Source organism: Phalacrocorax carbo, chromosome 2 (genome assembly GCF_963921805.1).
Source record: "Phalacrocorax carbo chromosome 2, bPhaCar2.1, whole genome shotgun sequence".
NCBI lineage: Eukaryota > Metazoa > Chordata > Aves > Suliformes > Phalacrocoracidae > Phalacrocorax > Phalacrocorax carbo.
In genome coordinates, this window is record NC_087514.1 from 47,458,279 (window position 1) to 47,473,880 (window position 15,602).

The 15,602-nt window shown below is 40.0% G+C and overlaps 1 protein-coding gene across 2 annotated transcripts in view; it reads left to right on the plus strand.

The window, feature by feature from the left end:
* NOL4 (nucleolar protein 4) overlaps positions 1–15,602 on the plus strand; it is a 198,429-nt gene that overhangs the window by 107,399 nt on the left and 75,428 nt on the right. For both annotated transcript variants that reach the window (XM_064442777.1, XM_064442778.1), the window contains exon 6: positions 8,471–8,754. In XM_064442777.1, the coding sequence (XP_064298847.1) occupies positions 8,471–8,754 (284 nt within the window). The remainder of the gene's footprint in view (positions 1–8,470; positions 8,755–15,602) is intronic.

The following is a 15,602-nucleotide window of genomic DNA, read 5'->3' on the forward strand; positions in this document are numbered from 1 at the left end:
ACAAGAAGAGACATTTATCCATGGAAAAACTGTGAATTATTGGGGAGTTTGTGTAATAATGAAATAAGATTTACAGCCTGGCTAATGCCAGTTCCACTGTGTATGTGCATGTGTATATCAAACCTATAAAATTTTTACTGTGCTTTTGTTGACAATGCTAAGGATTAGTTTTGTAGTCTGTTTTCTTCCTTTTTCTTTTCATAAACACGTGCAGGGTGTGATCATATGAAGTAGCTCCTGACCTATTCCTCCACCAGTGAAAACAACAGTGAGAGATTCAGTGACTGGCATTGCACTGAAACTGATGGACGTTCCAGATTCAGATTTCAAAGCAGCGAGTTCCATAGCTGAATTCATAGAAACCAACCGCATCAGAAAAGCTACATGTATCAAAAGGAGAAGAAAAATTGTTAATATTAGTGAGGTTAGCCGAAGAGGACAATTAACACGTATTCTTGTAATGGAGCAAATGCAGACTCACTGCAAATGAAGGGACAGAGCTCTGTGCACATCGCCCTGCATCTGTTCTCTTGAAAGGCTCTTGCCCGCCTCTTGATTCCTGTTCCTTGTTTCATTGACACAGTACTGACATTTTAGGGGAAACAGAAATAGTGGCAGTAACTTTTTGGAGGTGCAGAGAAGGGTACTTGAGGTTTATGCAGGTTCAAAGAGAGACCAGATATTTGCATGGAAAAGAAATCTGTTGAGCATCAGTATGTTGCTAGCAACGACATCCAGCTTAGAAAGACCTTAAGCTGAAAATTATTAAGGACTCAGCAAGTCATAGGAGGAAGAACTGTATATGCTTGTCTTATTGTCTTCCGTAAACATCTAACAGCCATTGCTGGAGATAGAATATTGGACTAAATGGATTTTTGATCTGACCAACTATGGCCATTCTTACACTTCATGAAACGGGGAATAATAGAGGGTCTGAAATCACCTTTGTACCTCCATTAATTCAACCACTGTTCTTTATCATACTATGAAATGGAATGATGAAGATTAATAGATATAGTTGATTCTGACTGGCTTTTAAGTTATGTATTGAACTTCTGCTTGAAACGTGACTTGTGGTGTAAATGAAGCATAACCAAATACATAACTGTGACAAATTGGTATTAAATGGTCATTGTGAAAAGTGGTGGGAGTGAAATGTGGCCTCACCTTTTTATCAGTTCTTTTAGAAAAGTCTCTATAATTACTTCATACTACAGAGGCTTCTGTGAGTCATCACTCTATACCACCTTTTGTCTGATTCGTGGTGTTCCTCTCCCAAAACTTCCTGCTGTCAGTTGCCACCAGCAGAACATTTTTTTCAATACTCCCGTTAAGAAGGTTTACTAGCATGCCTTGGGTTTGTGAAATTACAGAGGGCATGTAACTAATTTAGTTTTAAATTTTGCTTATGTAGCATATTATTTTCATTAAAATTGTATTTTAACATAGGAAAAAGAAAGTATGTGCAATATTGAAGCCAAAGGTTAAAGAGAACAGCAGAGTAACTCAAAACTGGTCTGGAGTCTGTCATTCTTCAGTCTGCAATACTGTCTCTTGCAAGTGATCCTGTTCAAATGAATCAGGTAGCTAAGGGTGTAAGGTGGTGTTGAGTGAGACCTGGGCTGGTGGTATCTGGCCCTTCCTCATACAGGACTTTGGTAGACAATCTTTAAGAATGGGTTTTATGACAGCCTGTACTTGCACAGCCAGCAGCTTCAGTCTCACTCATCCCACTCAACTCATTCACATCCAACCTCTTCCTTTTAGGAAGAACAGTTACCCATTTTACAGTAACTGCAGCTCTCAGAGATGTTCTGTCGACAGTCAACCCACTCAAAGCGTTCATTTAACTTGTGTGCATGCTACCTTGGAGTCTGCAGTCATCACTGTCTGTTTGGGCTGCATATGTGCCCCTCTCCCATCTCAGCTTCTTTGAGCAGGATGAACAAAATGGTCCCAACAATTGCCTTGTTCATTTGGTGTGATTAATCTGACTCATTATCACCAGGAATGGTTTTGGCTTGTGGGACAGCCTCATGTAGTCAGAATGTCTCAAAAGAGCCAAAGGTGCTGTAAGGTTAATTGCCTGTCCCTTGTTTTTTGTGTACTTCCTAAGTAGGCTATCTATCTATCTGCTTCATGGCAAAAAAAAGGGAACTGTGTTAGAGCTGCTATGGTATCATGGGGCTCTTCACAGAATCACAGAATGGTAGGGGTTAGAAGGGACCTCTGGAGATCATCTTGTCCAACCCCCCTGCTTGAGCAGGCACACCTAGAGCAGGTGGCACAGGAACGCACCCAGGCGGGCTTTGAATGTCTCCAGGGAAGGAGACTCCACAGCCTCCCTGGGCAGCCTGTTCCACTGCTGTCTCACCCTCAAAGTAAAGAAGTTTTTCCTTGCTTCATTCTTAGTGTTAATAAGAGGGTTCCTTAGCTCCCTGACTCATCACCACATCTGTCCTCTCAGCAGATCTGAGCTTCCATGTGGCTGTATGATTGTAGGACTGTGCCACACTACTGCTGTTAGAGCCGAAGGCCAACTGGATTACTGACTAGTAAAATATGCAGTAAGTTTCAGGTAGCTGAAATCTCAGCTGTATAAACTATTTAAGCATACTCTAAATATTAATTGAATCCTAGCCTGAAAATTAATTTGAGAGAGGGAGAGGATTTATTCAGAGATCTGTCTTTGTGTAGAATGGCTTGTTGACTCCTTCCTGACTTATCTGCATGGTATATGAAAAATCTGGGTGATTTCTAGTACGAAATTGATTGCTAAGAGTAATGCAAGAGATCCTTTAAAACATCTGGAGGTTTTTCTCTCAAGGTGACAAGTGAGAGTTGTATATATGTACCTTGGTTTGAGATTCACACTACTTCAATGACACTTATATCAGAGTTTAGATCTTAAATTTGTGCTCTCAGAAAACTTGTGTTTGAGGGACTTGTTATTCCAGCCAGATTTGGTGTGCAGTTCAACTTGCTTTTCTTTAAGAAAGCACTCTTACTGAGAACGGTGTTAAGCAGTTCACGTATCTGGTCTGAAAACAGTTCTCTCTGGGTAGAAAAGCTGTATTTTAGCCTGTAACAGAGGAATCCAATTCTAGCAATATATGTTGTTTGCCCATTCATGAATCTAGACATTGCTTGGTAGGAGAGCATAATCCTATAAATTAACACCTGGTTTCCTGCTCTAAATCTGAGTGCCCTTAAACTGTCAACTGTCATGGAAATCACCTTGCAGAATCCAAGGTGTTAAATACAAAGAAACTGGGTTTTGGCAGAAGTTTAGGCCATGATAATGTGGATGTCTGTGGCAGATAACTGAAGTGAAGGATGCAACAGTTCTGAGAGTCAAAACTCAGAGCATCTGTTTGCTTGGGCTTTCTTTGGCATTGTGTTTTCTTCGACCATTTCCAGCTTTCTGTCAAAAGCAGGGGGAGAAACTAATACAGTGGTGACTGCAATGAGCCTGGAAAGTTCTCAGGCATAAGCCTGAACTGCTCAAGTGTGCAGAAACAAAGCTGGTGTCACTTTGTGTCTAGCTGGCCTCAAGGTAATCTAGAAGGATGACGTGTAAGTTCTAGTGCAATGCGATGAATAATTAGAAACTAATTTGAAGCAGGAAAATTACGGCAGTTCTTGTTTTGAGAATTACCCCTAACACAGAAAGTACTTGGACTGAAGGTGCCCAAAGGGTGTTGGTCAGAGCAGAGGATCAGCATGTACCTCTGTGCAAGGTGAGAGAAGGTCTTGGCATCAGAAGGTTTAAGAAATACTGGTCTATGAGTGAGAAGTCCATGCCTAAGCCTGGACAGTGCTCCTTGCTTCAACAAGAAGGCTGCTGCCTGATCCAAAGATACCTTCCCTCTGCTCTTGGGGTCTTGCTCTGAGGGGTGATGTTCTTTAATCACTAGAGAAGGATCTCTTCATAGGTGAGACACCAGCTGGCTGTTTTTGAGAGGTGAAACATATACATGTTCTGCAGTCAGACTCTCCCTTTTCAGGCTTAAGTAACAGAAACAGTTGTAGATGTGCCTTCAGTCTTCCAGCATGCTGGGGTAAGGTTTGATGACTCAGCAGTTCCTGTGCATGTGTCCTGTCCTGAGCAAGCAGCAGCGTTTGATAAGGCCATCATTTGCTGTCATGGCTGATACCTGTGGATAGCAGCGGCCCTGGGAGGTGACGAAGACGTGAACTCATCCCACAGCCTCTTTTGTGACTGCCCTGAAACACAATGCAGGGCAGGGAAGCCCTCTGCTCCCACCCCTCTCAGCTCCCAACACCTGAGCCATGCTTCCCTGGAGGTCTTCCCATAAACCCGCCCTATGGCAGCGTTTCAGACAAGAGGCATGTTTTGAAAACACAATGTCCTTGCATCAGCGGTGCAGTCGGTGCCAAGTACGCAGATGTATGCTGATTGTGGCGGAGTTTTATTTTCCCCCTCATCAACCAGCTGTGGGATGGGAGCCGGGAGCAACTGCCAGCCGGGTGATGCCGAAGTGAACCCAGGGAGGGCCGCTGCAATTTGCTCAGCCTCCTGTGGGAGGGCAGCCCCACAGTGGGTAAATGGCTGCTGCCCCATGTGCAGGGTGGGCCTGGCCTCCCCCTGGCAAGGGACAGGGGTTGGGCCCAGGCAGCCCCCAACTGCCACCATGGGGTCGGTGGGTCCCAGGGGTGCCACCGCATTCCCCAGCTGCACTCCAGCAGCTTTCACTGCAGCCCCAGGGATGGGCCCATGGCCTCTGCCCCTCGGCGCCTGCTGTTAGGGGTGCCCTTGCCCTGAAAGAGGAGCTGTTGGCAAGCCGCCCTGGAGAAACAGCCGCCGGCAGCCATAGCTGGGCAAAGCCCCGGCTCCCCTGGGCCTGCGCACGGCTCTCCCCAAGCTGCGACACCTCTGCCTCTGCAGGATGGAGGAGGAAAATATTTGGTAAGAGAACAGGCTTTCAGCGTTAGCAGTTTATTGTTGCTGAGGTGTTGTGATAAATAAAGGTGAGAAAACTCTGCGAACAAACTGCCAGTCCCTACCCGGGCCCCGGCTTATGTGCAGCCCCTGCTTGCCAGCCACGCTGGGCGTAGCGAGGAGGTGAGATCTCACCTCCTGCCCCCGGAGAGGCGGTTGCCGCTGGAGAGGGTGGTCTGAGGGACTGTCCTCCATGAAACCAGCCTTGCCCCTTGGCAGCTGTGTGGCAGCCATGCGTGCTTGCCATCCCTGCAGGCCCCGGAGCGGGGCGGCTCGGCCCAGCAGCCACGAGCAGGGCCAGGAGGTGTTGGGGCCCTGGCTGCCCATATTTGAGGGTGAACATGTCTTTCCTCTCCTGGGCCAGACCCTCCTGCCTTTTTCCCCAGAACCAGTTATTACTGATGTGGTCTGTGTTTCTGATACCTCAGAAGCTCTTGCTTTAGAGTAGACTTATTCTTGGCAAAAATAGACCACCTGCTCAGGGATGAGAAATGTACTAAGCCTTGTAATTTAGTTGCCTTGGTAACATCTGTAAGGAAACACTATTTTTTTCTTGATCTCTTTTGTGGCAATACATATTTATGTTTACTCGGCAAAAGTGTGATTTATAGCCATTGTAGCCATTCTCTTGAACGTTATCCTGACAGACAATAATTCCCGTTTCTAGCAAGCAAGGTTAAATGACTGTAAAAGCAGGTATTTGACTTTATAGTACAAAACAAGATTTACCATCAAGTAACTAAGCATTTGCTAAGCAAAACCAAAGTTGTGTAAATAGTGTATTATTGTTTCAAAGTATTATAATGCTTGATCACACTTACTCAGCAGAGGAATTTTTTCAATGGTTGTGTGTTAGAACAAGTATGAAGGAACTATTTTTTTTTTACATTGTAACATTCTCAGACTTCTCAGACAAGTGTAAGCTTTAGTTGTCAACCATTCATCATAGAGGGAAAAGAAGAAAAGAAATAAAAGCATTATTGCTTATGATTACAAGCCAAAACTAACAGCCTTGCTTTGGACTTGGTTCTTCCTGGATCTGGCACTAGGCACAGCTCTTCTACTCTGTCGTTCCCATTTAGCCGCCTATGTCCTGGTAGCGGGTCCTCTGCGCTGCACAGCCCAGGACACTTGGGTGCCAGCACACAGAAGTTTGCTAAGGATCAGACTTGTGTCCTGCAGGGTAGGCAGTGCCCCCAGCTTTTAGGTGATTCTTTGCGTCTGATTACTCTCTCATTTCTCTCTTTGCTCCCAACAGCAGGGAATTTTCTGAGCCTTTCAAAGGGAGGAGCATCCCTCACTTGGTGACCGATTCAGTAATTGATTTAATCAATTTGAAACTGTCACTTGTTAAACTGATAATCAAGAAGCCAATTACCTGTTAACAGTCCTAAATACGAATCAGTGGTAACCAAAGTGTTTCTCTCTTAAAAAAAGAAATCTGGATTTCTTTCTGTTATTTCAGAACTTTGAAAACGAGTTGTAAATATGGCTATTTTCTTTGAAAAATGAAAGACCCTATATTAGAATGCCGTTTTCTAGCTCAGAATAATAAAATTGTGTATTTCTGAAGCTGCATTTAGAATTTTAACCTTTTTAATGTGTTGTGCCCTATAAGACATAAGTCTCAGGGCATGATAGAAAGATTATTAAGGAAAAATCCTGCTCACCTTATTAATTTATGTAGCTGAAATCCTCAGGTAGCCCCGGGTTTTTAAATCAGAACATTTCCATTGCTCTGTTGCAAGTTGGGTTGGTGTACATGTTTAAAAGTCTTATTCTAGGAATGTTATGTCTTTTATTGTATGTACATTTGTATTTGTAAGAGGTAATTTAAAAGTGGTACATACCAAAATATAGCTTTATTTTTTATTGCAGCCATTAGTTAAAAAGCATTTTGTAAAACAAAACAAAGTTCCTTAAATAAAAGCATTTAAATTATGATTTTTATTATGCATTTTCATGAAACCAGATTTTTTTACAGGCTTACAAAACAAAGCAATTTATAAAATATATTCAGAATGTGTGCCCAGTCCTGTATACTTTGACATAAGCATTGGATGAGTACAGCAAGCAAGCCACTGATATATGATGGCTTGTCTATGGCTCTCTAAGTGCTTAATTGACTTAGATCATTACCCATTTATACAGTATTTTCTTCACTTAAAATTCTGATCTGAGGGCAGCGAATAGTTTTTTTTTACTGTATTAATTATGAAGAGTCAACAATTTGATTAATCATGTAGTTTCAAGCATGAGTATTTCTGAGCACATCCTTTAAAGAATGTGTCCTGATGTTTTTTTAAGTTCCATGTGTATATAAATGTGTTTGTTTCTTTTCTGTGGACATTGTTTAGAAAGGACTGAAAGCAGATGGTATATTAAGGTACTAATATATTAAGGTTGATCTCATCCCGTACTTCCAGTTTCAATCTGTACACATTTCTGGCTGCTAACCCCCCCAGTTTTGTTTCCAGCTTCACTGCCTGCAATCAGCATAGGCTTGTAGAGCCCTGGGCAGGTGTCTGCACCATTAGCAAAAACATCTAAGTCGCCAAAAAAGAGGTCCTTCAGAGAACAAGAAGTAAGCAAACTGAGGGTTGAATTCTGCTGCCATTTAATCCACTGAAGGATGAATTGTTTTACTAGATAGCCTGTTGGCCAAAGGATTGTTTAGAAGTAAAGAAGGCCTGAGTAGTAGCATAGGTGGCAAATGCCAGTGCTGACAAACACAGGATACACAAACCCATAAGCATGTGAAGACACCTGTTAATCACACATTTCAGCTGTAAAAGCTTAGGGGTAACAACAACACATCCAGAGTTTTCAGATGTAACTTTTAGGTTGATTATTTAATCCTTTATTCATCAGTATTTTAAAATATATTATTACACACAATGAATGAGCAAAGTGAATGAGTACCTGAACAAAATGAAGAGAGGATCCTTTTTTCTGGAGTCAGCTTTTCCAGTATAATCTCTACTGCCAGCAGTGAATACATCAGATGTATTTACATCGTGTCTGTGCAAGAGGATGTTTATGGATATGACATATGCTGCTCTGCACCCTTAAAACCTGAGAACTAGATTCTCTCTCAGTGCCATGTGCATCTCTGTTGATTTCAGAAATATGCAATGCTGCAGTAACGAGCATGGTATAAGAATCTAAACTGATTCATAGACATATGGACAAACAGATGGATTAAGGCAGACTTTGTCACTTTGTCCCTAAGAATCCTTTGTGATACTTATCTTTTGTATACACAGTGACACTAAGGTGTCAGCCCAGATCATTTCCATTAACTTAGTAATATTTTATGGATTTACATTAAGTTTTTACTTGAAAACGTGGAGGAGGGTGTGTGTACATTTTGCAGAAATGTACTGGTGCTAGTAATATAAACCATTTTCATTATATTTTGAAAAACATTGTGAAGGTATAAATTATGTTTGAACTGGACAGAGATGATGATGTGGCATGTGACTGAAAATATATATTTTTTAATAGATGATTCAGCTGCAGAGAGTTTTAATGGCAATGAGACCGTGGGACACAGTTCCAATGCTTCAGGGGGAACACACTGCAGGGAGATGGCAGAAACCAACAGTAATGGCAAAACAAATCTGGAGCAGGATGAGCAGCCTCTGAACCTGAGTGACAGTCCCCTCTCTGCTCAGCTGACTTCAGAATACAGACTAGATGATCACAGCAATAATGGAAAGAACAAATACAAGACTCTCCTAATTTCTGATCTCAAGATGGAACGGGAGGCAAGAGAAAATGGAAGCAAGGTAAGATGCTTCCACATGCTCCAGATATGAAGTGTGTAGCTTAGAAAAGGAAAAGATTTGTGAGGCCAAACCAAGGGTTATTCCCAGCTAAGCACTTAATGCAATGTGTCTAATGTTTGTCACATCATTACTCAAATGCTATACATAGATTTGTATGCCCTGTTACACATATATGATGCATACGTACATTAAGTGTATGTGGATGTACATGGGTGAATATGTATATAGGCATATATATTGTGCTGACACACTGACAAAGACCAGTGCGGGTCTCCATCAGGCATGAATTTTATCAGACCATTTACTGAGAACTGTCTACATTACCCATTTGAAATATATATATTAAAATATTTATATAATGTAATACATATATATATGTATATATACTGGGATACATATATCTATGTATATTTACAGATGACCATCTCATTACATGTATTATGTATCTGTAGAATGAATCCTTATAAATGTTCCGTGTGTATGCCCAAGCAAATTGCTACATGTGAATTACCAGCATCTGAAAGGAACTGATGTGGTTCCTTCCTGATTGGTTGTGTTATGCAGGCACCTAACCTGAATTAAAACTGACAAGTTTGCTTTGAGAAGCTGTAATCCCCTGAGGGCTTTTCTCTGTAGTTTCCATTATGTGAGTAAGAAGAAGCAAGGGTGGTTATATTGTAGATACAGACAAATCCTATAGATTAGATAGCTAGCTTTCTAGGAAGGTGTTTGTCATGAGGGCATACTGTAGGAAGCGTGAAGAAATCACCTGTATCACAGAATTTATCTACTGATCTTACTAGTGACAAGTTCCTGTTTTTTATCTGAGAGTTCCCAATTGGATTGCCACTTTTACAGCAGCAGTAATAGGATGTTAGTATTGGATCCAAATACTGTTAATGCTAGTCACTAGCTTTCAGTAGCTCACTACAAAATAAACTGACAACACAGATGTGCTTAGAATGGCCACATTTTTTGCAGGGCTTTGAAATAGGAGTGATACAGAAACTTTTTCTAGGTATATGCAGAAAAGGATTGTACATGACTGATGTCTAGAGAACAACAACTCCTGTCTTCATTGCCTGTGAAGTAAAAATAAAAACTTGAAATTATTTTTTTAACTCAAGTGTCTGGTTTTGGTGGGTAGAAGGAAGAGAAACCAAATGGGAGATTGTTAATCTTTCTCTTTCTTGGCCATGCCGGTTCAGGAAATCATGTATCCCAAAACCTTCTCCATAAAATCTTTATGAAAACCCATTTATCTGCATGGAATATTTTTGTTTCCACAAATTTTCATTTTATTGAGAATGTTCTGAATAGCTCTAGTCTCAGAATGCGTATACACTCCAGTGCTGGACTTACTCAGTACTTTGACTGTTGCACAGTGAGTCCCAAAGTGGCTAACATGGATGGTGTCTTCATTTGCTCCAGGGCACATTGTTCCAATGAACCTTTTATAAGCCAGTCACCCAAATATTGATAGACACAGAGGCTCATTTGCCTAAGGTCCATTGCTGCTTCTGCCATTACCCTTGCAAATACACAAATAAGCTTGGTGAAGAGAGGGAGGAGTCTTAATGTGGAATTCATTTATAGCTGGGGTGAGAACATAGCCTAATGTTACATTTCCAATATTAATCTGTTCCAACTCAGATGAAAAAAAAGTATCAAAAAGTGTTAAAAATCTGTTTCTAATTAATTGATATGACAAAGCCATCTCATTCTTTATTTTACAAATTTTAAGAGTCCTGAATCATCCCCCACATCGATATATTCTTTCATCACTCACTGTCATCCTACCCACTCTATACTGCAAACAATATGCAGATTTTTCTCCCCTTTTTGCCCTAGTGAAACTCATGTTGATGTTTACAGTTCATTTAAGTATATGATTTATTAGGTATGCAGTAAAGATTGTTAAATATGGAGTGAAGACTTCAGGAAGAACATGCTCCTGGGAGAAAGAAAAATTTGACAGAGATTTATAAGCTGAGTGGAGAGCAGAAGAATGTTTTGTGGCCAATTTCATATTTTACAGATGAATTCTACTCTTATTTTTTAAATTTAAAAAAAAGTCATAGAATATTTTTAGAAGGAACAAAGCCCATCAGTGTATTAGAATAGAATGGGGCCATACAGCATCTCAGTGTTTCATATGCATACGTATATACTCATATAAATCATTACTGCTGTTTTACTTTAAGCAGTGTCTTACATGCTAATGAGCCAGAGAATGTTTTGCAAGCTTTAGACCTGATCAAGGAGGTCCTCCTGCCTTCCCCTGGTGATTCAGGTTGCTGGGCCCTTCCAGAAGAGTGCTCTGGCCATTACTGAGCCGATTGATTTTGAACAATGCAGAAGATCAAATTCCTAGTTGTGAGCAGTACCCACTGGATGCACTTGGGCAAGGGTATCACAAGGAACTCTAATTCTCTGCCAAAAAGGAAACAAAATAAAGAACAAGTAAGGTTAACAGAGTACTGTATTTTACTAGGGGCCCCCTCTCACATTCCCTTTTTACCCGGAATACACCAAGTATGTAGGTTGTTTTATGAAGTCATCTAGGAATTCTCCCAGTGCTCTCGCAGCATCTAACCTCCGGCCATTCAGTTATACAGTTGTCAGACATGATTAGACCTGAATAATGGCATCATTGGCAGTGATGGGTAAGCAACTGTGTTTAGCATAACCTCTGATCATGTTTTCATGAGAACAATAATCTGCAGTGTTCACCAAATATCAAATTGATATGCCACTTCTTTTAATGCAATATTCTTAGGGTATCTTTATGTGGCAAAGAACTGAGAAAAGTTATGTGAGAAGTTAGTGAAGAAAGTATCTGGTTTCTAAATGCAGGGAAATATATCTTAATTATTGGGCTAGTATTGCAGGAAGTAATAAATGATGCTTCCCCCAGCTTCTACAATGGCCCATTCAGCCAACAGAAGATGTTACTCGCTTGAAATGGCCAGGACTCTCTGAGACCCACAGTCAAAGGGCTGGAGCTGGGAAGACCCATTGGCTGGCATGTTCCCTACCTGCTCTGTCTGAGTTTCCTTTTTGGATACTGCATCATATATGTTTTATTAAATTTGAAACCACGGTTTCTTTGGTCAACTGGCATCCACACTGACCATGCTAGGTTTAAAGATAACACCTCAGAGCTGAATTTAGCAAAAAAAAGTCAAAAGATTACTTTTTTTTCAGTTGTAAACTATCAACACATTGTATCTCCTCCACCAAATCACAGATTTTTTTTAAGGGAGTTTATTTTTTTCTGGAAACAAGCAGTTTTGTTAAACTATATTATAGGTATTTGCCTGTACAAGACTGTTTACAGGGACAATACTTCCTTCACATGTGTAGTGGTGGGCTCCAGCATTTGACAATATAGTTCTGATTGATAATTTTGTGTGTGCTGCACAAATATGATCAGGAGAAGCAGTTGGGATAAAAATGGTAGTTTTTCCATCATATTTTCTTTGTAAATCTGACAGTTAATAGGTAAATGTTTTTTGAAAATGGTTACTTCTTTGTGAAAGTTCAATTTTTAGAATATTCATCTTGTGAATACCTATTTGAAGCAATTATATGCTTATGCTGTATGGAGAGTTTGCTAGACAGTGGCCTCATTCTGTGAAAGTGTCTTGGATGTCAAAACAGGGATACTTAACGTTTCCCTAAAATCAGGACGTAATTAGTGATTTGTAAGAAACATAGCTTTTGGGGGAATAATAAATCAAGTTTTCTTGTCTGAGAAGACTCTGATGAATAACCGGAGATTAGATAACCCTGTGAATAATTTTTAATTCAACTTTTCAAACAACTAGGGTGTATTATTTGAAGAATGCTTTGTTCAGTCACTTCAGAATACGACTTTTAAAACTGATGTTGATAACACTCTGTAAACAAGCATCACATTTCCGTGGACAGTGTGACTTTACTCTTTGAATCCTCAGTGTGGTAACCTCTTCTTTGTGTAAAAAGACCACATGCTGAATGCAGCCGAGGGAGTTGCCAGATTGTAACATAACCTTAAAATCTGGTCCAAAATGTTTTACCGTTCACTGAAAAAACATTATGCAAGGAAGAAATGGGTTTTTAATAGTCCTAAATATAAATATATCTGTAAGTATGTGTGTATGTATGTATATGTGTATATATATACTTTATATATATGCTTTTATTAAACTGATATTAGGGAACAGATCCTCCAGGAAGACTCAGATGTTCGTGGCAGTAGAGCTTTCTACAACCATTTAGGGCTAAACTAAAGTCAGTGAAATTTTGTATATCTGCAAATATATATACATGTATATTTACATATATGTTTACCATAACAGGGCTGGGTCTTTGTACTACAACAGACTTATAATGTACTCATCTGTAGATGCTCTGCAAATGCAGTTCTATGAATTCAAATAGTTAAGTGCACATGTAAATTATTTTAGATCATTATATACTTACGTGGGAGACTGCTGGGTTTCTGTATGACCATGGTGAAGTCTCTGTAGCATTGCAATTTTTGATTTCTGATTCTTGTGTTATTGGTTTTTCCTAGATCATATATTTTATTTTTGAAAATTTATTACATAGCTTTTTCTCTTCCACATCATTTATTTCATGACACATAGCAAGTCCACTTCTTGTAAATGAATTGCTTCTTCTGCATTTGGATAACAAGGTTATTGTGATGCAGTATGGGAAAACAGTTTTTTGAGCTAACCAACCACACTTACATTGTGCCCTGTCTTTTACCTGGATTAATAGTTCATTGTGTCTGTATTGCAAAGGACATTCCTAATGTGCAAAACCTCTGTTTGGGATTTCCTAGATACAAGCACGTGCTACTGATTATGAATGCCTAGGAGACGCATTAAAGTGAGGTAACAAGGAGGACGCACCCCATGTGTCCATTTTGTCCAGATACCTGCTAATTGCAGACAGTTGGTTAATGTCTTCTTTCTTTCTACTAGACAAAATTTCTGATAGAAAAATTGGACACCTCCAGGCCCTCTGGATGTATGGTAGGCTAAGTTAATATGCACTATGTTTTACTTGAGTGTGTAATTGGCTGCATGGAGAAGTGCACAAGATAAGTAATTTTTCTCTAAGTCTCAAAAGAAAAGCACAGTTTTAAAGGAGAGAACAGTAAATAATGATTGCTGCATACAGTGACCTTTAATTATAATACTGCATCCTAATGTCCATGTCATTAATAGTTACAGTGGTTCACCACACGGCAGAGGTTTCATGTAGTTTCTAAAAGGAAGATCTTACTTTCTGTCAAATCTTTAATGCTGGGCTTTTGAAGTGTTTCTCAGGCTTTTTTCTTTAGCCTGATATGAAAAGCAGTGTTATTGTTATGGGCTGCTGCAAGAGGCTGTTTGCTCCCAACTATTGCAACCTCAGATTGGTGTTGTAATGGATGCACTTACACTACGGCAGGTTTAGCGACTGTAATCTTGCATGGGATCTGAAAGCCAGAGCATATGTGAGATCCTGACTGAAGAGCCATTTGAAGTTCCTGCACACTGCTCTATTTAGAACTTTAGTTATCTTCAGTGGTTAGTCCAGCGGTAGAATCTTGTAACACCTGCTTTGCTGGAGCTTATCATTACTGAAGGGAACTGGGCACAACCATCCAAGCGGCCTGACCTGAACAGACAAATATGTAGATAAGCCTGTTGTAATCTGATGGTGCATCATGAATCCAGTGGGTTTCCAAAAGTGCACGAGTTTAGCCACAGATAGACACCACCTCTGAGTAAGGTAGAGTTTCAACCTTTCACACTCTTTCTCGTTTTTAAAGATATGGTTGTATCTTAGTAAAATATGAAAGGTCATTCCTAACATCCAGTGAACATCATCACATCTGACATTGTCTCTCTGAGGCATGTGAAGTCACTGTCTGTCTAGTTCCCTCTGCCTGTATTTTTGTCTGCAGGTTTGCTTGGTGAAATGCTCAGAATATAAGAGCACATATAGCTTTTTTCCAAAGCAAGTGGAGTCCTCAGGAGTTACAGTGGGCTTTTACATAGACTGATAGTAGCTTATTGAGTCACTTAGGAGGTAATTTATTTAAAAATTTTCTTAAGGAAATGTGAAACAGGTGTGCATGTATTTGAAGCAAGAGGTAAAATGTGGGAATTTGGCAGGTTGGAGAACAGTGTTGGAAACATTTTCTTTTTTCTTTTTTCATAACTAAAACATTTATCTTTTTTTTTTGTCTTTCTTCATCATTCATTGTTTATATTCAAATGGCTTAGACAGGTTTCAGCTAATTTGGAGCATTGTCATATGGTGCTTAAATGATCTGGTTACCTCAGCTCTAAGCAGGAAGGAAAGCTGGAAAGGGTAAGATCGAAGTGTCTCCTCCTCTTTTGAAGATACCATTGAACTCTGCATGTTGGCTTTTTTGGTAAAAGAAAGTGCCCTTTTGCCCTCCTAGTTCATGCTGCCAAGTGCCCAAGTTACAGATAAAGATTAGGAGTTAAGTCTTCTGGAAAGGAGTTTTTTACTCCAACTCATGCTCTCTGCAGAACTTCTCACTTTTCTCTCTTGCTTGAAGTTGGATCTGACTACCTAGGTACGGCATAAAAGGAAACTAGATTTTTGTTTGTTTGTTTTAATTGTTATATTTTATTTCATTTCCATAGTCAGATAGAAAGTGTTAAAGCAATGCCGCATTTTACTGAATGCTCTTTTGTTTATGCAGATATCTTAAGGGTCTGTAGTCCAGGTGTTTGACAGACTTATTTTATGGCTGAATTGTTAATCCTAGGAAGAGGCTTAGCATGAAATTCTCTTTGCTACTGTAATGAATAACCTGTAGAGAGGGAAGCAAA